This window comes from Enoplosus armatus, chromosome 8, assembly GCF_043641665.1.
Source record: "Enoplosus armatus isolate fEnoArm2 chromosome 8, fEnoArm2.hap1, whole genome shotgun sequence".
Lineage (NCBI taxonomy): Eukaryota > Metazoa > Chordata > Actinopteri > Centrarchiformes > Enoplosidae > Enoplosus > Enoplosus armatus.
In genome coordinates this window covers 537,898-559,984 of record NC_092187.1, presented here as the reverse complement: position 1 = coordinate 559,984, position 22,087 = coordinate 537,898, and the positions used below count along the sequence as shown (strand labels likewise).

Genomic DNA, 22,087 nt, shown 5'->3' with positions numbered 1-22,087 from the left:
AACCAGCACTTTGTGGCTAGGAAAAAAAAAAATACTTTTACACTATCTTTGAGACTAGAATCCTCTGTTTTAGAAATGTCTACAGCAAAATTACAGGTAGTATTTTTCTTTCTAAAATGGATAAGTAGCATTTGATGTTTTCGTGTGTGTTGTGTGTTGGTGTTATCAGTTTATCACATTAAAAGGATAAACCCTGAGATTTGCAGTTCTCATGAATATGGATGAGGGATATTGAAACACCCACATGGCATGCATTTGCAACTCATTTACATGAGTTATTCAATCCTTGAAAAAGTACACCTGGGAAAGATGCTGGAAACCCCTCACTGGCAGCTCATCTCTCAATACTGGGCATAGAAATCAGCCATGGCCTTTAAATGTTTTGTGCACCACAGCTGTTCAATAATACTACCCACTCTAACTCTAACAGTCACACACCCACAGCTGGAGTTTGAACCAGCAACCACTTGCTAACCTTCCCTCATTTTCAGAGCATTACTGATTTCTAAGTGGCTCTAAGCCAAAAAGCTCTGGAGACTGAAATAATCTCATTGGTTGACCTCATCCTTCGTGGGCAAAGTCATAGACAACATTTTTCTGATGACACAAAATTTTAAAACAGAAACTGATACTTGAATAACTGAATATACAGTGATATCTTCCTTTGTTATAGAGGCATTTAAGATGCTAGAAGGTCAACAGGCTAACTAGCTTCATAGCTTCCTTTACCTTTTTCTTTGCTTCAGCCCACCGTTACATTAATGCAACATTAAAACATAACATTAACATAACAAATATTACAAGTAATGTTACAGCTAACGTGGATAAAGTCTTTGAGTGTGTTCGCCTTCTGAGATTGGATTAAGATTACTTCTGCCTCCAGGGCAGGTCAGAGAACGATCCTGGAAGTCATTTATTGCTATAGCAATGAATGGTCCCATGTTTCAAGGTAAATATTATAGGCAAACAAGCAAGGAAGCTCTTCTACCTAGCATTTTGAAAACTTTAAGTTAAACTCAGTTTGTTCACTGAGTTTAGGCTGAATATGCCGATACAATAACAAAACAATTCTTTTTACAATATGATATAAACATTATTTGTATGTTGTTTTTTTTCTATAAAAACCCAAATTTTTATTTAACAAAATAAGTTTAAGCTCTCAAGCGTTAAATGTTGTCTAATCACGTGCTGCTGTACAAGAACTAAATAAAGTGCAGTCTAAAATTAGCAAAATGATGCACTGCATTTCCCCTGATTGTTGTAGACTAAATCACATGATTTGTGTCAACTGAGATTCAAGCTTTCAGTCTCAGATGGAAAATACATTAGCAGCCTGTGGTTGTGCAAACTGATGCATCGATCACACTGCTTTTTCTAGTTTTATTTGGATTTTTTTCTTAGCAAACTACAGAGCTATAGAGCAGCATGCAGAAGTTTGAATATGAATAGTGAATAATAATGAATTGATATGAATATGTTGATAAAAGTGAGAGGAATGTAATGCATGCAATTTTGTGGGGGCTTTTATCCAAAGTGCCTTGAGTGGGTGGAAACTTTAACTCTGTCCGACAACAAGTAACATGGCTGATATGAGAGACGAATCAATTGTAAATGATTCTTGAATTTTGCCATCATGGTAATCTTTTCTACTGTTTACGGCATACTTAAAGGTTCTTTATGTGAGATTTCACGAAAAACGTTATGAAGCAATCAACGCCAGATACACCGAACACCGGCAACCCCCTTGGTTTTAGCTGGGAGATGTGTGCGAGTGGCGAGTTTGCTACACTCCACAAGCTCTCTTAGGTCTATTAAATAAACTCATAAACGTCAAAAGAAATACTCTTACCTACTTTCCTTATTAAACAGAAAAATGCAACCACATACCTTCTAAATTCAAGTTTCTCTCTTCCACCGGACTAAGACTAGTTTATTGCCTTGTTAACTCATAAAACACACTTCATTCAAAAATGACAGAAACAAACCAAAACCCACCAAAACCGTCTTGGTAAGTCTTTCCACTGTCCCAACAATCACCAACTGGTTCTGGTGTTTTTTTGTTTTGGTCGAAATAAATCCATAATCCATGAGTTAGATGTGAAAATATTCTGGCTGTAACGGTACACACTGTTCCCCTGCTGCCTCCCTTCGTGACCGCTGGCCTCTCTGGGTTTGCTCGCCATAACATTAGCGAGCAAGCTAAGGTTAGCCAGCTAGCTGTAACTTAGCTACAATGCATGGATCTGACGTTGATTGCTTCGTATCGTTTGCTGATAAAACTGATTTGCAAACACCAAGCTAGACAATTTACCAGCCAGATTAGCCCTGGGAGTCTGGACGAATTAGCTGACGTTATCCACTCAAGACAGTATTTTGCTAGGTTAGCGAGCTAGCAATTTGTCTGCGTTAGCAAGCAAGCTAAGTGGAGTTTGTTGGGCTCTGTGTTTTGACGGGTGCTGGTCTTTTGTTGACAGTAGCGGACTGAGCTGAACACGGAGCTGAAGAGAGGCTAAGCACAACGTCACCTCCTGAAAAACTGTCATAAGTTGTTTATATAGAAATCAGTCCACAAGCTGTTAGAGGCTACCGAGAAAGTCAGGGAGGGTCTCATTTCTTATGTGACTTTACACTCCGTTCACACATTAGCAATAAAAAGCGATTAATACATGTAAATTGTTGCATATTGTTACATATAGGATCTTTATAATATAGTAACAAACAGCTATTTGCTGCATAAAGATATAGTGGAGTAATAGCATCCTGATCAGAGCATTAAGTCCCACTCCCTGAGTTGTAACCTCAAGTTTAACCCGGCTCTTATGCACAACCGCTCATGCACCATACAGAAGCAGGATTTTGGATTCACTCCCACTCGCAAATAGAGTCAACTCGTTCCTCTTTAGGAGTCGCTCAACGATTCGTTCGCAAATCTAACATCACTACTGGTGCTCTAGTGCTACATCTAGTGGTTCTGAATATTGTATATGGTGACTTTAATTTCTGTTGATTTCTTTGCATCACATGGTGAATCCCTGTACTTGTGTTTGCTGGGCTGACTGCATCAGTTTAACTCCCCAGGAAATTACCTTTCGAGCCAACACAAGTTTACAGTTAATGCCAATGAACGAAACAAAAGAAAAGAAAAAAGAAACTGAAGTTTAAGTTAATGAATGTTTGACGATATATCTTGTAGTCACTCTCGCCTTCCTACCTCCATCTCTCTATTGTCTCTCAGCCGTTTGTAATCTAAAGCCTTTTGGTTGCACGTCTTCCTCCCAGTAGCCTGTTTGTTGTTCAGCAGACTGTATACTAATTTTAGACTATAATATTTATGCTGAAAGGGCTGCTAATAGAAATATGTGTGTTTAGGTGTGTGCTGGATTAAGTAGTTTCCGGAGAATTTAATTTGTTTTTCTGTTCCCTCTCAATCCACCTGCCTTTCACACACTCTATTCATTGTGTTCAGTAGTCACACACCTACACACAGTATTTTCCTGCGACTACAGATTAACAATGGTTTATGTGCCACTGTTAATTAAAGGACAATTCAAAAATGTAATTGTAACAAATGACCATTAACGTGTTGTTGATACTACATAAATAGGACGTATAGAATATTTGATTTATTGCTTTATAATTATCTTACTACCATTATCATCACTATCATTTTATTTAAATATTTACTCATGTATTTATAGAATGCGCAGTTCAGGGAGCAACCAAGAGGAAGTCAGGAGAGGGTTATTATATTTCATTCAGATTTCATTTGTATTATTTTAGAGACATTTTACAGAAGAAGCAACAGAATGACTTTGCTTTGATCACTGGTTTTTAGGCCTCTGAGTAAATTGTAAAAGAAAATGTAAATGTTGCGTTTTATTATATACAGTAACAAGGCGCAAATAGAGTGCAAAAGTGTTGGAATGAGTTTGGATTACCTACATGTGGATGGATTTCAGTCAGGAGTTACAGATCCTCGCTTTATCCCTTGATCTTGATAACATGTCGAAGCAGAGGAAGAAGGACAAAGTTTGAGGGGGTGAACTAGGTGACAAACCTATCCATCTATCCCCCCCGATCTACTGCACCTCCTCCCTCCCAATATCTCTGTAATCGATCCATCCCTACCTGCTTCTGGTGCAATCAGCTGAAGAAGTGGAGCAGACGCTCAGTATCCACAGCTGCCCCTTTTCACAACAACTCCTCCAAATTGAACAACTAAATGCAACGATAACCATGTATTTCAGGTTAAGAAATGACCGTGTTCATGATTTAAAGGAACCAATATCAACTGTCGGTAGGAAGCAAACACTGGTCTCCTTTTCGGAAGTCCAACATTATTTTCAGCCATCCTTTTTGACCCCCCCCACTCTTTGGACTGAATTGCTCTATAATAGCATCACCTGATTTCCACCTTTGCTTCCTACACACAAGAGTAATGATTCCAGTAGATCATATTCACGTGGCAGTCATTTCAGGGAGGAATCAGACAAATCGTTTTCACCGCTTCTTGACTGATCAGCAACTTGAAAAGACAATAATAGGGACATTGGGCCATATTTCAAGGTAAAACAAGATATTTGATAACCCATTAGTGATAAGTCTTTTAAGGTCAGTTTTGTCAAATGGTCAAACCCAGGTGTTTGGGCGAGCGACATTCTCCCCTTCAGTCTCTCACTGCTTGTTTTGCACTGTGACCTCTCAAACTGTGAGAATGAGAATGAGTAGGAAAGAGAAAGAGAGAAAAGTGCAGGGGTGGAAGTAACAAATTCACTTTACCCTTATTACTGTAACAAAGTCCTTTTTTTGTTGTGTTTTTAAAAATCAGAATTTTACTTTCACCAAAGAACTTTTTTAAGTATTGCACTTCTACATTTCAAGTCGCATCCATTACAGAGTAAAAACAAAAGTCAAATGAAATAAACCCTGTTAAAGCGTGTGAGCAGAGAAGAATTAGTTGCTGATGGCGGGCATGAATGATAATCAGTTGTACGCATAGGCAGCAAAGTGCCATCTGTAGAAATCGAATTTATTTGGTTTGAGAATAAGGGCTTGGTGCCAGAGTGTATACAGTTACATTTAATGCAATTTATTTTGTAGCCTAAAGGTGTTAACAGTGGTAATATACAGTACAATCACCCTTTAACATTTTTTTTCTTTTACTTGTATAACATTCTAGTACTTCGTCCATCACTGTGGAGTTTAGAAATAGATTTTTTCTTTTCTTTTACTTAACCTTTACTTAAACAGGTAATCTCATTGAGACACAGGGTCTCGTTCTCAAGAGAGAAATTCTGTTGTTGCGGCAGGACAATGGCAGCAATAAGCATGGATAAGTATGGAGGGAAAAGAATAGAAAACAGAGGTGTATAAAAAGTAGAATAAAAAAAGAATACAAAATAGAAACATTTGGAGACAAAGATTACAACAAGTGGCAGTGGTGTGATTAATAGCAGCAGAAGCAACATGTTATGTAAACAGCAGAGACCCGACTAACATATGATACGGTTCAGTGATGGAACCGAGTTTGTCTGTATTAATATGGAGATGTAACAGAAGTGTAACAGAGAACATGAAGCAGGTCAAAGGCGCCAGGAGATGTCATCACCACCGCTGATGTCTGATATGAAGAACATTCCAGCCCCTGTCACTTTTGAGTTATTAACTCATCATGGCGAATTAAACCTCACAGTTGTAGGTCTCTCTCACACACACACACACACACATACATACATATTCTTTGCTGATGCCTTATGCCTACCTATGATTGGGGAAACGATACAAAAACATAAAATACTATAGAACAGAATATAGAAAAAAATATAGCCCATTGAGGATATTGTATATAAACACGTGCAATCTCATGAAGGCACAAATAGCCAGAAAATGTGCATGACAAAATCATAGTAACTTACAGTCCACTTACTACTACTGTCTGGCTGGCTTGTCTGTTTTTTCCTTGAACCTGTCACAATCGTCTTGGGTGGTGCACTTGCAAAATAACGTCAGAGGGGGGGCTTGTTTTGGTGGAACATTTGCACGTGGGGAGGCGAGCCCTGGCATTGAAATGGTTAAATCCCAGCTAAAGAAAACCCCACATGAAATAGCAGGTGATGTATGTAGATTATGTGATACAACATAACTTGATGATCAGTGTCCTGGAGGTGAAGCCTACCTACACTTTAGCTCTGGAGGAGCTCACTGGACCCGTTAAAACCACGGACGATCCAAATCTTTGTCAAAACGTTTTCAGCGTGTAGGCTGCTCGCATCGGTTGTTGTTCCACGTAGCGGGAAGGGACATTGAAAACAGTAACGCGCAGATCGAGGAAGGGGAGGAGACAGACTTATCCCATACTATGTATCATATACATTCCACACTTGGGCCGTGTGATGACCTCTGAGCCAGGTCTGTGAGATGCGGCTGCTAAAAAGCTAGTAAGTGGATGAACGTTGCTCAAACCCAAAAGTCATCTACAGTAAAGTCATCTATTCTTTCTGTACCTGTCCAAACACACACACACACACCCACACACACACACCCACACCCACACACACACACACACTTATTTACCCCTACAAATCATCATGGACAAAACATTTTGCACAGTTTGATGCCTCTAAAAGCTTCCTACCAATAACAGTAATTCTAATTGAGATGCAGAAACACTGGCTTAATCATACGGACCTATAATTAGGTCGCAAATAATTAATATTAGTCATTAGTGGGTTGTCGCTTCTGGTGAGAATTTAAAGCGATTGCCTGAATCCTGACATGCAATTAAGTTTCATTTTAAGTTGTAAACCTCTCTCCTTTTTCCATTTGGTTGTCTTCAGTTTGTCCCTCCCGTCTTTCCGTCTCTCCTTCTTGGCGGTAGAGAGCAGTCTGTCATGCATGGCTGTCCGTGAATGAGCGGCAAATCAAAAGCCCCAGCGTCAGCATAAACCTCTGCCAAGCGGCAGAAATCCTATTTGAAAGCCTCCAGTTGCACTGACAGCTCAGTGGAGGTGCACTCACACATATTCGCATGCACGCACACATTTGCTTTAAAGGAGTACTAACCAGATTTTCCCTGAGGACTCTTCCTCACCACAGCCACAACCGATAAGTCATTGTCCCATACTGACAGAGGACGGCTTTATTAAGTTAAAAGTGAAAGTAATTTGGTTAATTACCATTCCAACAGAAAATAAGCAACTTTGGTGTCACCCTTTGTCTCGTCAGTGTCGGAACAGAATGCGTTCTAAATCTGTTCTAGAACAGCATGTAACCACAGAATAAGTGCAAAATTGTCAGGATCTCTTCTCTCTCTCTCTTTTTTTATAGGCCCTTTCAGACGTGCATGCCTTTTCATTTATATGATGGCAATTTAACATGTTGTTAAATTCATGTCTGAATACGCCCCCCGAGTCACTTTTACATAAAACTGCACAACTGCAATCTTACTAGGTTGGAGCTCGTCTTGCATAGCCAGACCTAAAAAAAATGCTCAGGCTTGTTTGTATTTCTTTAAGCCAATCACAATTGTCTTGGAAAAGCCCAGGATGCAGCTACATCCGGTAAGTCAAACTAGGTTGGACCGAGTAACATTTCTGTATCACTTTCAATGGCACACGGCACTGAAGGCTGTCAGATTACGCATTACAACACAAGGAAATATATGTACAGAGAGACAAGTGCACGTCCTTCTTCCAAGATCATTGCAATACAGTTGATGGTCCCCCTCCCAGTTCCCCCAACCACAATACTAATCTGACCTACAGTCTCACCTTCATATTTAAAATCTTCATTCAAACTGGATACATTGATGAATAAAGATCCAGCGAAACGCCTTACATATAGCATGTGAGCAAATGGGGATTAGAGTAATTTAATGCTAACTGCTAACCTTTGTGCACTGTTGGACATTACAAAACAGGGAGTCAAGTTTGCTCATTTATAACTTAAATGATGACATTGATATGAAAGAAAACTCAACCGCAATGACCATTAATCAAGGCTTCCTCAGCAGCACACAGCATTTTTAAACGTTTTAACCTCTCTCTCTTGCTCCATCTGTTTACCCCCACTTTATCTTGATGAACCTTTATGACTGAGCAATTGCTAAAATCATGAGAAAGCTTGCTCAGAGGTTGGTTACCTAACTCAGCTACCTAGCTCACAAACTGCCAACCAGACATCTTCTGTTATTTAAAAAAGATTACCCCCTGCATGTAGCATGTTGAGTATGCACAGTTGTTATGTATCATTCACATTCACAGCTGATATAAATTCTTTCAACAGTTTCACCATTTTCATTTTGTCTGTTCTGCATGAGTGTGCGTATGCTGAGATGGGGGGGGGCGGGGGGGGGGCTATCGCTGTATGTTTCCATGTGTGAAGTTCTGTGGGCATGTTGGAACACCAAGGCGGAGAAATCTGCTGGGAGGGACCTCGATGGCAACAGCATTGTCAGGGCCACCAGGGGACACGTACTGTACATGCAAACACAGAAACAACAAACATGCGTGCACAGTAATACAACATCAGACACAACATAACTAACACACGCGAACTGAATGCCAAGACCATCAGTCTGTTTTTCTGTCTTTGATCTCTTATTTGCTCACTGATTCTGATTCTGATTCTGATACCTTGTTTACTCCTGCCTAGTTATTGACTTTGTTGTTTCAAGATATTATGCACATGAGTGACAATTACTAGAAATGATTACTTTCTGTTCCTATTTTCTGGAATGCCTCAAAAGCTGCAAACACAACAAAATGTAAAGAAATAGACAGCGGTCATTGCTCCCTGTATTCTAAAATAAGGTCAGACATATCGAGTTATCATATAGGGATATTGTGGTTCACAATTATTCAGTCCAAATGAGTGTTAACAAGTAAAATGTTGCTGAAATGTCACAGCATGAGCCTTTAAATACCTGCTCTGTCCTGCTGCGTCCTGCTCCTTAGGTCATGTTTTCCATTGCTCATTCAGTCATTGTTTCCTGTTTTATTTTGTATTCTCACCTCTCCTCTCATTTCAGGGCACTCCAGTTCCGGGCCAGTGTCCAGCTCGATTGTCTGTCTCCTCCCTGATTAGTGTCACCTGTTCCTCATCATCATGACCTCCCTTTGGTATTCAGCCTGCGTTTCCCCTTCCATCTCCTTAGTGCTGGTCTTTCCTGTATTCTGTATTCCTCGTTTTGATCTTCACTGGTTTCCCTGACCACGGGCCTCATTCATACTTGAACTTCTCTTGAGGTCATTTCCGACAGTGTGCTGACGTTCAACTCATGAAAGATAATGAGCATAAAAAAAAACCTTGCTTACATGGGTTCTAAGAAGCCCATTTGCAACTTATGTACCTGCGATCTAAAAATCTCAAATGAACTCAAAGCTGATGGCACCTACCTTACAATCAGCGTTTTCCCCTTTATACAATGCTGCACAAATGAGGGTTGTGTCAGGAACAGCCATGGTGGCTTCGTTCTTATTTGACACAATATTTATAGAACACAAGATGTTTTTAATTCAAAACACCTAAGAACCCCCCCCCCCCCTTATCTTCCTACCCTTTTTCTCTCGCCGTATCACATTTACTCTATCAAATCTGATGTGTGCACCAAAAATGGGGGGAAGAATGGGAGTTCTATCGTCATGTATGGTGAGGATCAGGTCTATTCTGGGGAAGTAGGGTGGTATGGGGGAGGGAGAAAACTGGAGTGATGAGGATTGTCTCTCCACTTGCATTAACCATGAGAGAGAGAGAGAGAGAGAGAGAGAGAGAGAGAGAGAGACCCCAGGCAAGCAGCACACACATATTCTATATCTGCATTAACACACCAACACTCATACACACACACTTCGAAAAATTAAGCATGTAAGCATCCAGGCACATGCATTCTTTAGTCAACTTGCACATGTTCACACACACATGCACACCATGACTGCAGCTGCAAGCCCAGGAGTTCAAACGTGGGAATTCATAATGAGTTGCTTTAAATGATTAATGCCTTTTGCTGGCACTCACAGATGCCTGCAGAGAGGAGGGCAGACAGACAGACAGACAGACAGACAGCACCCACGCTAAGACTAACTGAAAAAAAAGAAATGTAGAGAAGTAGCATGGCATCCCCAGACCAATTGACAAATGCAAATTAGTTAGACCAAAATGCCTCTGGACGCAATTGGATAGACCTACAAACAATCAGAGCAATGAAATGTGCGACGTAGTGCTGAATGACAGAAAAATGCAGATTAAAAATAGAAAACAGAGAAAACTTACCGTCCAGTTTGTTTAATACTGACATGATAGATGATTCAACAGAGCGTTCCACATTAGCGGGAGCCATCTTGGTTGTTTACGAAAATGCCTCAACGGCACTTAAACCGCCCACATTAGATAAATGGTTGTGATTGGCTTGGAATCAGGCCGGATGTAAATCTGTCTGAAGGGGGGGGGGGCGGGGGGGGCAGACGTATCTGCATAGCAAATAAAACATTGGCTCACAGATTCGTCTGGTTCCCAGGCTCGTAGAGAAGAGATAGATGTGACCATTTCACATAACCCGAAGTCATTTGATTCAGTGTTAATGTAACAAATATTGTTCAATGCGTCTTTTATTTTTTTTATAATTAAAAATTGAATATCATCAGTCCTACAAATGAAATGACAAAATATTAAAAGTTTGTAACTGCAGCAGTAATATTAATCCAAAAACATCAGATATAATAGTAAAACACTGATAGGGACCATTTTACTGCACAATGACTACTTTAAGTAAATTTTTAGTAAGGTTTACAATGCAGAACTTTTACTTGTAGTGGAGTATTAGTACTTTTGCTTGGCACACCCACAGCCTAACTGCACCTGTGTGTTACCGGCAAAGCCATCCACTTTAAGGAAGGTGGCCTTTTGTGTGTGTTTGTGTGTGTGTGTGTGAGACAGAAAAGAAATGAAAAGTCTCTGTTCATGTATCGTCACAGCATTGTTGGTCCAGACTGTGAAAAGCTAGCTAGTTAGCAGCCGCGAGGCCGGCTAAAGTCAATTACTGTGAAACCGGAGGTTTGGGGTTATGGTTCAGGGCCGCGGTCCTGGAGGAGTAACAAACACAATCAGATGTTTTCTTTTCATTGATATTCAAATATATCAGTATATATAATATATTGGATATATTGGATATATCACCAGCCAGTCATTGTCATGGTTACGATAATAACCACGCGGTAAAGGTTAGAGAGGGATTACTGTCATGCTTAATGAAAACTGTTGGTAGGAAATGGAAAACGAGCAGCGGTCTCTGCGAACGAGGAGTCGTTTAAGGACACAGCAGCAGTCTTCAGTTCCATGTCACTGATGTCTTAAGCACGTATTTTGCGCATGTCTCACACACTTTTTGATCATCTTCCGTATCCGGAAACAGGCTCGAACACGTGCAGATGCCTCTGATGTCCACGCCTATCACACATGCACACACCGAAGGGGAGGAATATGTTGGAGATAAAAAAAAAAAAAAAAAGAGGAGAGAAGGAGGGAGAGACTCGCCGTGGGAGGTTTTTTAAAGGCTGACTGGGTGCTGTCCCTGTGTGATAAGACTGTTTGACTCTTATACCTCAGCAAACATGTCTGCACCTGTCTGGCTGGGTCAGTGTAATGCTTATCAGTATCAATTTTACAAATAAAGAAATGAAAAATTGAAAATTTGAACATTTAAATTTTAAACTTAACATTTTCTAAAACTGTATTTGTCATGCATCAGATCAATGTATAATACAGAATTTTTTTTCATTTTTCTAATTTTCTTATTTGTGGAATGTTGGAGAGGTTTTATTTCTGTTGGCGTCTTGGGCTGCCTGAGAGGGCGGGGTCAAGGACCCACCTCAACTAATGTCATGCGGAGAAAGGAGGAAACTGTCAGTGTTTTTGTGACTTTGGGCCAACTTTGAGGGCAGCCACCTGCAGTTTTAGTTAAAAACCATTATAATTATAATTCAATGTGGGTGCAGATGATATTGATGAAATCCTCTGCCTATTAAAGGTATATGAAATTTTAAATTTATGAAAAAAACCCTGATGGTACACATGACAAGATGACAAGACAAGAGAAACCCCGCTCCTACTGAATCTGAAATTCTTTTAATTTCACAACTCCTGCACATGGCAGAGTTGGAAACTTGGAAATAGAGGCTTCTTGAAAATGGAATATAAACGAGAGTGCAACTGTATTGTATGGATGTAGTTTCAATTTGTTTGGTTTTTTTGTGTGTTGAATGAAATGCAAAGGTAAAATGTCTGCTGGCGATGCTGCGACGATTTTGTTAATCACAACTCAAGTTCTCTCCGTGAAACGGCGTTAATACCGGTTCAGTACTTGTAGTGTTTGGAGGTCGGTGACGTGAACATGACGAAACGAGCAATGATGAAAGTGTAAAGATGAGGGTATGTAATACTGTTTGTCAGGCATTATCCACCTGCGCAACAATATTGGAAACAACAGAGAATGACTGGCCACATTTTTTTTCTTTATTATTTTTTCTCAATATTGTTTTTTATTTGTTTATTATTATTGTTTGGTTGTATGTAAGTACTGTATACTGTGTAATTTAGGCTATTGGACACGTGATGTACCAGGTGCTGTATTCAATCAACTAAATCAACATCCTATTAGCTATTAGTTGAGAGTAGCAGTAAAAGCAAGAGGGATCGAGAGATGGAAGGAAGGGAGAGACATCATAGATGTCCTCCTCTACGCTGTTTTAGCTCTTTGATTGGATCTTGGTCGTCCCACTTCCTCACTGCTCCTCTCTCTGTGCCTCCAGGCTAATTAATGACTAATTCAATTAAAATCACAGCGAACTCTGCTCTGCGCAATTTCCACTCGTCTTTTGTACTCAATATTGCAGTTGGTGTACATTTTCTTTTTTATTTAACTGTTTTACTCTCCACGCTGCTAATCTGTGGAAACCAGTTGATATAACACTGCAGTGACTCAAGCAATAGGCAGCTTATGCAATCTTTAAAATGAGCTTTCTTTGTCTGATCGCTCTTCTTCTGCTGCCTGTGTATGTTTTTATGCTTTCAATTTCAATATACTGCACATACCAAAAAACAACTGGCTGGTTAACATGGGCACTGAACCGCTCCCACGAAATCTTGCTAACACAATGGCAGGAAGATTAAAGGATCTTGCCCATTTCTTTTGATTGACTGGTGATCCCCAAGAAGTGCAGTGCAATTCAATTTTATTTATGTAGCGTCAAATCATAACAGAAGTCATCTCGTGACACTTTACATATAGAGCAGGTGAAGACCGTACTCTTTATAACATTATTACAGGGACCCAACTGTTCCCACCATGAGCAAGCACTTCCTTTTAACAGGCAGAAGCCTTGAACAGAACCGGTCTCTGGGTGGACGGTCATCTGCCTCGACCGGTCGAGTACACAAACTCCTCAATGGTGCACCAAACAGTGCCTGTATGTGGTCTCACTTCAAGTCTCAACTTTTCTCGCAGTGGTGGGCACTTAACACCTGACCAGTTGTGATTATTTCTCACAAACGTGAGCACTGTCAAGGTGACATTGCGCAAGATTCAGCATGATCAAACATCATGGAAATGAACATAATTACGTGTACAGTGAAAAGTATCCAAACATGATTTGTGTAGTGTGTGTTTCCCTTACAGTCAACCATAAAATTGAACACTCAAAGGGTGTGGGAACCTCACTCCGTCAGGGGCTTGACTGGGTGAGGTCACCTCAGCTGTGTGCCAAGATTATCTCCATCATGATATGGCAGGAACCGGTCTATTGCCATAAGGCAGCATGTTGTTCCCCTGAAATCCCGTTCATCTAAAGGAATGCCAGGGTCTGTTGTCAGGCATTGATCTCATAATATATTAAGTCAATATGTTAACCAAGAGAATGTTCTTATCTGTTGCCCCGTTGAAGTTCGTTCTTCTTTCTTCACCCTGACTTGACAGTGGCCCTCCCTTTCATCTGTGTGCAGGACTCTCTCCCTGGGCCTCCGTCTCAAGTGGCGGCACCTTCTTGCAATGGCTGGCGTATGTCCAACTCATTCTCCCTTCCTACCTTAAGCCCTTGGTGGGGTCCTGTCCTATTTTTAGCGTGAGCTTCACATTTCCAGACAGATATTGCTGCGGGGAGAAGAATAGTTGTTGTAAAAATCCACTCCAAACGCATGTCTGCTGCCAGTATAAACAGTTCATGTTCTTCCTTCTGCTAAAATGCAGGCTCTGGTTAAAGCGTCATGGAGCTGAACTGCTCCGTGTGCAGAGAGATGGTCTGGAAGACTTCCAATGTCATGATCACTCACAACCGCATACATATAACTCGTTATTGCATTCTTTCCGGCAGAACCATCGACATACCACACACAGTCAGAGTTGGGAAGAGGTGTTTCCTGTAAATCTGCCCTTGGGGCTGCAAACCTGCGTTATGACTGCTAAACAATCACGTGGCTCACCACCATCTATGCTGGGGAGTGGAGTAGCAGGTTGTAGTGCTGTGCAGCATTTGATCTTTACATTAGGCAGAGATAAAAGAATGTTATTGTATCTCAGCGTTATCAGCTGTTTTTTTTTTGCTCTAACAGAATGGAAGATGCACAGATGTGACTTCCTGATATCCCATGATATCACGCGAAGCAATTATCGCCTTTTCTGCTGCAGCTATTGCTCTCAGACAGAGAGGCAGAGCTAATACTGCACACTCTAATATCGATGCAAAATATGCCACTGGTTGATGCTTTCCCCCATGTTCTTGTAGCAACGTGGACGTCATGAATCCCCCTCTTTCATCTACAGTCTGTGTATATGATCTGTTTGGATCTGGTAGTCCCAGTGCAGGTGTGGTACTCAGAGTAAATGCTGTGTCAGCGTCTTCTGTCCACGTTGGATTGTCTGTTGGTCTCAGTCCATGGCCATGCATAATAGACAAGAGTGGAGCCTTCAGGAGCACAAAATCACAGATCCGCTGGCTACAATAGTTGTTTTTTTGGTACGTGGTTTTTGGAATTTTGAGGATGATTTCCACACGCTTTGAACCAAATGTCTTGTCCGCTTTTAGAAATTTCAGATTTTCCTGGACAAACTGTATCTTAGCCAGGCTTCCATTGTGGCCCCGGTCTGCTAGATATTTTAGCAATGCTACTGTATCGACTTTACAGGCCTGAACAGATCATCAGATCATCAACATACTGTACCAGTGCACTCCCTGCTGGTAACTGCAAGTCCTCAAGACAGCAGGTGATTCAACAAAACCTTGACTCATTCTTGTAAATGTATAGCTTTTATTGTGAAACATCAAAGCAAACCAATACCGAGATTCTGGGTATGTTGGGACAACTGAGAACCATGTGCTTTCGGGTAGAACTTGTGAGCGTATGGTGTGCGGTTTAGGCACTGTGGGCGCTCGTGCATGTAGTGCTGCATTCGTGGCCTATAGATCCTGCCTGAACCTCCACTCTGCTGGTCGATTTTGTTGCCTTTTTTTTTTTTTTTTTTTTTTTACAGGAAAAATAGGCCTGACATGAACGGTATGTGCTTTTAGGTGTCACATTGAGAGGTTCAGCCCCTTTAACTAATCCCACATCATACTTACCCCTATTTGTAGCACTTCTTGTAACTCTGGTGAGTCAATTGTTAACTGGGATGTGGTCTGTGATAAATGCACTTTTCCCTACAAAAGTGCTCTGAAATGGGCGTATTGTATGCTTGCATTTGGGATGAATATTGAATTCCTTCTCCCCTATCTTCCCATGTACAATCTTGTGAACACAGAGTGACCCAGGGTCCCACATCTCTCCATTGCACATTATGTGTTCAAGCTAGAGACACGTGGTGATGAATTATGTACCTTTTTAAAAGGTTTGGTTACTGCAGTGGTCGGCACAACTGTCAATGCGCACATTTCCATTCCAGTACATCTAATTAAGCCATGAAGACGCTTTCTTTCCCTTCCTGGAACCAGTTTCTCTCAAACTCTATGTGGCTGTGCAGTGTAAATCAGATGCCTGCATGAACATCTGCTGTGACGTCATATGTGTGTGTTCTATCTTCAGCAGATCTGGGGTTACTGACCTGGGCCCTTAGGGCAGGAGGTCCCACTGGTATATATATATATATATACAGTATATATATATTATAGTGGCTTATCAAGCCGTAGTTGTACATATTGACCTGGGAAATCTGATACTCGGTTGATTTCAACTCCTTCCCCTGTTTAATGCAAAATCAAACCTAAAGCACACATGAGGTCTCTTACGAACAAATTTACAGGGCAACATTTGAAAAAGAGGAAGGAATGTTTTTTTCCTATCCTCATCTTCTATGACTACAGAGAGGTGCATAGTGTCTGATTCCTTTACTGTGGTGCCTGTTGCCCCTACAGTGTGAATATATCTGCCACTCAATTTTGGAGGAATTTGAAATCCAGTTTGTTTTTCAACCAGAAATGTAATATTTCTGCCTGCTACCTGAAGAGTCGATTCAGGTAAAACCTCAAATCCACTAATTCTTTTGCCATTTTAAGCATCCCTTTGTGTCTGGGTGTCGTTGTGTGTGTGTGTGTGTGTGAAGTATTTTCCCCATCTTGTTATTTTGCAGTCACTCACCAAGCAAACAGAGATATCTCCTACACCTGACATTCATTGATATTTTTCATTATTTCCTTTATCAGAATTCTTTGTGGATCAAAGAATTGAGTTAGGCATCAAATTTCATGGGAATTTTACAATCCCACTCTGTCAAAGTAACGAGACAAACCTCTTACAGTATTGCCGCACTTATTAATGCTCAGAGCATGGTACACAAGACAAAAGAAGCTAGTCACTCCCTTTATACCTTGGCTCAGTCTTCCCTAGTGGTCAAGGTTGCTTCTTTCAGTAAGCGTCCTTAATCTGGTTCGCTTTCCGTCTGTGGTGCTTGTGGCCTTTTGTTACCTCCGCCTACTTTTCATCGGCCTTGGTTCTCATGACAGCTCACAATTTACAAGCCTTCTGCTCTCAAGACAAAGAGGTCAAGACGTTCTGGTAACATCCCTCTGAGAAGTCCCTGTATGTGGTCTCACTTCAAGTCTTTACCTGACCAGATATTATATATTCTTGCAGTAGTGAGTGAAATTGAAGACTTTAAAAGCTGCGAAAAAGCTGAATTCAAAGTTTACCACACCATCTCCTGTACCTGCTGTTTATCAGCTTATTGTCATTATCATAGAATGGTAACGTTATTGCTTTATGCAAATATGCAATTTGACTGGCTTTATGGAGAACTAACAGCATTCTGATGGATTAAGGCAAAACTTGAAATGAAATCAAAAAATAGAAAATAGAAATGTCTCCCATTTGGTTTCTTAAAGGAGACCACAGGACATGTGATTTTCTGAGCAGATACTGTAACAGAAGTAAAACATGCTAATTTATAGATTTATTCATTATAAACAAAGGCTAGTATAATATATAGTATAAATATAATTGATGTCTCAGTTCATACAGTGAAGCAGAAGTGGACGTTCTGTGCTGCTGTGCTGTTGATTAAGCTTGACATGATGAGAGTTAAAGAGCTGCCTGGATTATAAAACTGCTGACTCCTCTCCCTCCACTGTTCGCTCCCTCTCCATGTCGTCCCTGCACTTTCCTGTCCCTCCATCCCTTGCTGTGTCCCTCATTCCTTCGAGTGTCTCTCGTGTGAAGTTGCTTATAAAGCAGAGGGATGGACAGGGACTCATTAAAATTAGTTCCCCTGCTTCTCTTTCTCCCTATTTACCTCTCGCCATCTTCATCAGATGTAATTATGGCAGCACAACATGGTAGAGGCCTACAAAGCAAAATTATACTTTCAAATCCCCTCCCGCTTCAGCTATTCAAAGAACGAGACCTACATTTTCAACCAGATCAGAGAGAGAACAGAAAAATGGGGGTGCGGGAAAAAAGGGAGAAGAGAAGCAGAGAGGAGAGGAAAGACAGCTACAAAGAGAATATGTTAAGGAGGATGTCAGGCTGCAGCAGTGGCTGTAGCCGCTGAGTTAACAGAACATGGGATCAGTGATGCTGTCAAGCTAGAAAATGCCAGACGGCAAAGCAGGCTGGGACAGCACAGTGAGGGGAGCTGCTTAGCTAGGGTACGTGACTGATGCAGGCCTTTTTTTTCCCTCTTTCCTCTCCCTGTGCTTTCCACATCTTCTCCTGAAATTCAAGGAGCCACTTTGTCCTGTAGCACTTTGCAATGGGTGGGGTGATACAGTACGTTTTCTCATTGCATTGTGGGAAGGAAAGGGGATGGGAGAAACGCTTGAAACATGCAGAGATTTACTAGCTTCGCTCTGGTTGCAGAGGAGCTAAAATAGCACAATTTATGACAGCTGGGTCGCTGTGGTGGATGCAAAGCTACAGGAGGACAGACAGGACGAGAGCAGCTGTGTGGGTTTTGTAGTCGGGAGAGATTAGAGCCAAGGTTTGGACACAAGGGAGTATCAGCTCTCATCTGGAGGAAGAAGAGAAGGAAGGAGGACAGGAGAAGAGGAGGACGAGGGGTGATGTTTCTTTTTTACGTTTAGCTGCTGCATTCGTATTCACTGCATTTGACCGTGTGTGTGTCTCTTATTATGTCTCGCTTGTGTCTACACTTGATTTATATGTGTGTGCATTCCTGTGTACCTGTGTGGATTCCTGTGTGTGTCTGTGGGAGATGTAATGCTTTTCACTCAGGTTGCGGCTTTGGCTCAGCAATCACTCAGTGCTACTGTCACTTACTCACTCCCTCTATTTCTGCTTGATTACAACTATTTTCTCTACACCTCAGTTTTCCATGGAAAAAAGATGGACCATATTCTATGTGCAGCCATCCAAATGCACTCTCTCTAGCATCTGCAGCTTTGACGTTGGCTGAATGAACACAGTGCCCATGTTGTTTAGATGATAAGAGACACTAGCATCCTGTCTGAGTCTGCAATGATATTTAAAGTAATCAATAGCAATCTGCTTTGAAAGGGAAAATTAATGAATCATAGTCACGTTTTATATCTATCGCATTTGCCCTCTATCTTTACAGAAGTTAATGTATTCTCTTTCTTTTGTCTTTCTCTTTCACCTGCTTTCAACACATGTTGTGCTATCAAGCATTGTTCAAACCCACAGATCCTTATCTTAAATTCCAGTGGAGATCCCAAATACCAAACACATCAGGCTGAATTTTGTGAATTGTGTATTAGATGATGCATAATACATCTAGAATATTTCCATTTGATGGATTGGTACAGTCATAAAAACAGTTTGAGGTTCAAATATTTAACTCAGTATGAAAATATAGCTTCAATAAAGAGTCAGACTAAGCTGATGAAGAATATATGTGTGAAAGTGAAAATTGATTTGAAGAGGTCAAATGACATCAAACCTGTCTGTTTCCTGTTTGCAGGTCCAGGAGTGGCTTTGTCTAAATTGTCAGATGCAGAGAGCTCTGGGCATTGATATGACCACGCCTCGCTCTAAGAGCCAACAGCAGATTCACTCTCCGTCCCACCAAGCCAAACACATCGTCCAGCCTCAGCAGCCTGCACCTCAGCCAACACAGCCAGCAGCAGCAGCAGCACAGCCCAAACCGTTGGCGCAGAGTCAGCCCACCCAGCAGCAGCAGCAGCAGCCCTACAGCCAGACTCAACCCTACTCCCAGCCGCAGCCATACTCCCAGTCCCAGCCATACTCCCAGTCCCAGCAGTATCCCCAGTCTCAGCCCCAGTCGTACCCTGCATCCCAGCCAGGGCCCCAGACTCAGCCTCATACCTCCCCAGGCTTGCAGAGACACCCAGGCCCTGGTGGCACACAGACTCAGGCAGGGCCCTTTCAGCAGGGCATGAGATCTGACCCATACTCCCAGAGAGGCCCCGGAGCTGACGGAGGTCTCGCAGGAGGTCCTGAAGCTGTCGGAGGTCTCGCAGGAGGTCCTGAAGCTGTCAGAGGTCTCTCAGGAGGCCCCAACCAGCCTGGGGGTCCACGGATTCCCCACCCTGGTGCTGTGCCCCTCCCTGGCTTGACCAAGGCTCCCTCCCAGCCCGATTTGGGTCGTGGTTCTTCAATGCACCAGTCTATGGCACGGCACCATGATCAGACCAGAAGTGCTGGCTCCTCCCCAGCCCACAGACCTCAGAGTCAAGCCCCTCCTCCTGCCCAAGATGGCCTGACCAAACTTTTTGGCTTCGGGGCATCGCTGCTCAATCAGGCTAGTACCCTGATCAATGTTGACCCTCTACCCACCGCCTCAACCCAGCCAAGCCCTGCCAGAGGCAAGGTGGTGTTCAGTAATGCAGCTCCTAACAACAGGCAGCAACAAGGGGCCCCTGGCACCAAACCATTCAGTGTGGGTGGCCCTCATGCACTGAGCCAAATGGGAGGCCCTTATCCACAGAGCCAAATGGGGGGTCCTCATGTGCCGAGCCAAATGGGGGGTCCTCATGTGCCAAGCCAAATGGGGGGTCCTCATGTGGCGAGCCAAATGGGAGGCCCTTATCCACCGAGCCAAATGGGGGGTCCTCATACACCGAGCCAAATGGGAACTCCCCAAGTGGGTGGACCGCATGCACCAACCCAGAAGCAGCCGACCATGCCCCATCAACAAGGAATGCCGCAACAGCAGTCGCCTGCGCATCATCAAAAAGGGCCGCAAGGACAGCAACATCAGCAATCACCTGCTTATCTGCAGAAAGCGTTGCAGAAGCAGGAGCCCGTGGTGGCTCCTGTGCCTGCTCCAGAGCCTGTGAGGCCTAAAGTGAACTGTCCTCTTTGTAAGACAGAGCTGAACATCAGCAGCTCCGACCCACCCAACTATAACACCTGTACGCAATGTCACAGCCAAGTGTGTAACCTGTGTGGCTTCAACCCCACGCCACATCTGGTGGAGGTAAGAGGAGTGTTACACATACATACAGAACACTGTACACAAAGTCACTCATACACAGATACAGGCTTGTATGTATTTCAGTTAGTAAAACAAGTTTTACTATATAATTCACATACTGTATGATTAGGAACAAGAACTGTACTTGCACACACACACATTAAGAATTATTTCCGCCCAGACAATCGATACCATTCACCACAAATAGAAATTGCTATTCATTCCACTGCTGGACTTCTTCCTCTTCACTGTGTGAATGCAGTTAGACCTGAACCTCTCATCTTTCTCTTTCCTCTGAGGAATTCTGAACTATCTTTTCTCCGTTGTTGCTCTTTGATCATCATCAGTATTTAAAGGCCTGCAGTTAATTTCTGATTTTCTCTTTTTTGTTCTTTTAAGGACTCCTTTTTCTTTCCGTCTTTCTGTGATAGCTGTAAGTTGTGTATTTGTTTTTTTTCTCTCTCTTCATTTCCATCTAACTACCTCTCTACCCCCTCAATATGTCCGGCTCTGTTGATCCTCCTATTAAATCCTGCTTGACTCACAACTTTTCATTATTTTAGTCTTCCATTAGCCTTTCTATCTCTTTCTTTAATATTTCACTCTCTGCCTTCTTGTTTTTTTTTGGCTATGGGTATTATACTGAATACATTTATTTACAGCACATGTGCCTTGCACCTTGGTACTTGGATCTTGGTCTGAGCTTGGTTTAGTCTCATTCCAGTCATTTATCCTTGGTCATTTCATTAGTGTGATGGCAATCTGGAGAGCTGGTTAATTCATGAGTGAAGACGTTTCAGGAGACGTGGATGTCTTAGAAGCATTTATTGAAGCTTGGTCAAGAAGAATAGAGATCAGCATCACAGCGTTTACACAGTGTAGTGCCACCTCAATTCTTAAGGTTAATTCCTGCCGAGGAGTATTTAACCCTTCCCAGAAGAGTCCACAGGGTATTGAATTTTAAGCAAGGAACTATGCTTACCTATGTTAATGTAAGTCACGTTGTATGTCACTTTACGTCACATTCAGTGTATATCTTAGAGGAAAAGTCAATGTTGAGTCTGAGCCCAGGTGGCAGCCTATCGCCCTCGATCTTGGTCTCCTAGACGATTGAGACAGCCTTGCCTTATCAGGACAGCTGCACCTTGACCAGCCTTTCCTTGCAGACAGAGAGTTGAACTATTGCTCTAACAGAGA

At 42.0% G+C, this 22,087-nt stretch overlaps 1 protein-coding gene across 1 annotated transcript in view; it reads left to right on the top strand.

The window, feature by feature from the left end:
- Nucleotides 1-22,087, top strand: part of bsna (bassoon presynaptic cytomatrix protein a) — a 122,061-nt gene that overhangs the window by 29,468 nt on the left and 70,506 nt on the right. Inside the window, exons 3-5 of the mRNA XM_070910281.1 lie at nucleotides 19,415-19,925; nucleotides 19,965-20,367; nucleotides 20,566-20,893. Coding sequence (XP_070766382.1) covers nucleotides 19,415-19,925; nucleotides 19,965-20,367; nucleotides 20,566-20,893 — 1,242 coding nt within the window. The remainder of the gene's footprint in view (nucleotides 1-19,414; nucleotides 19,926-19,964; nucleotides 20,368-20,565; nucleotides 20,894-22,087) is intronic.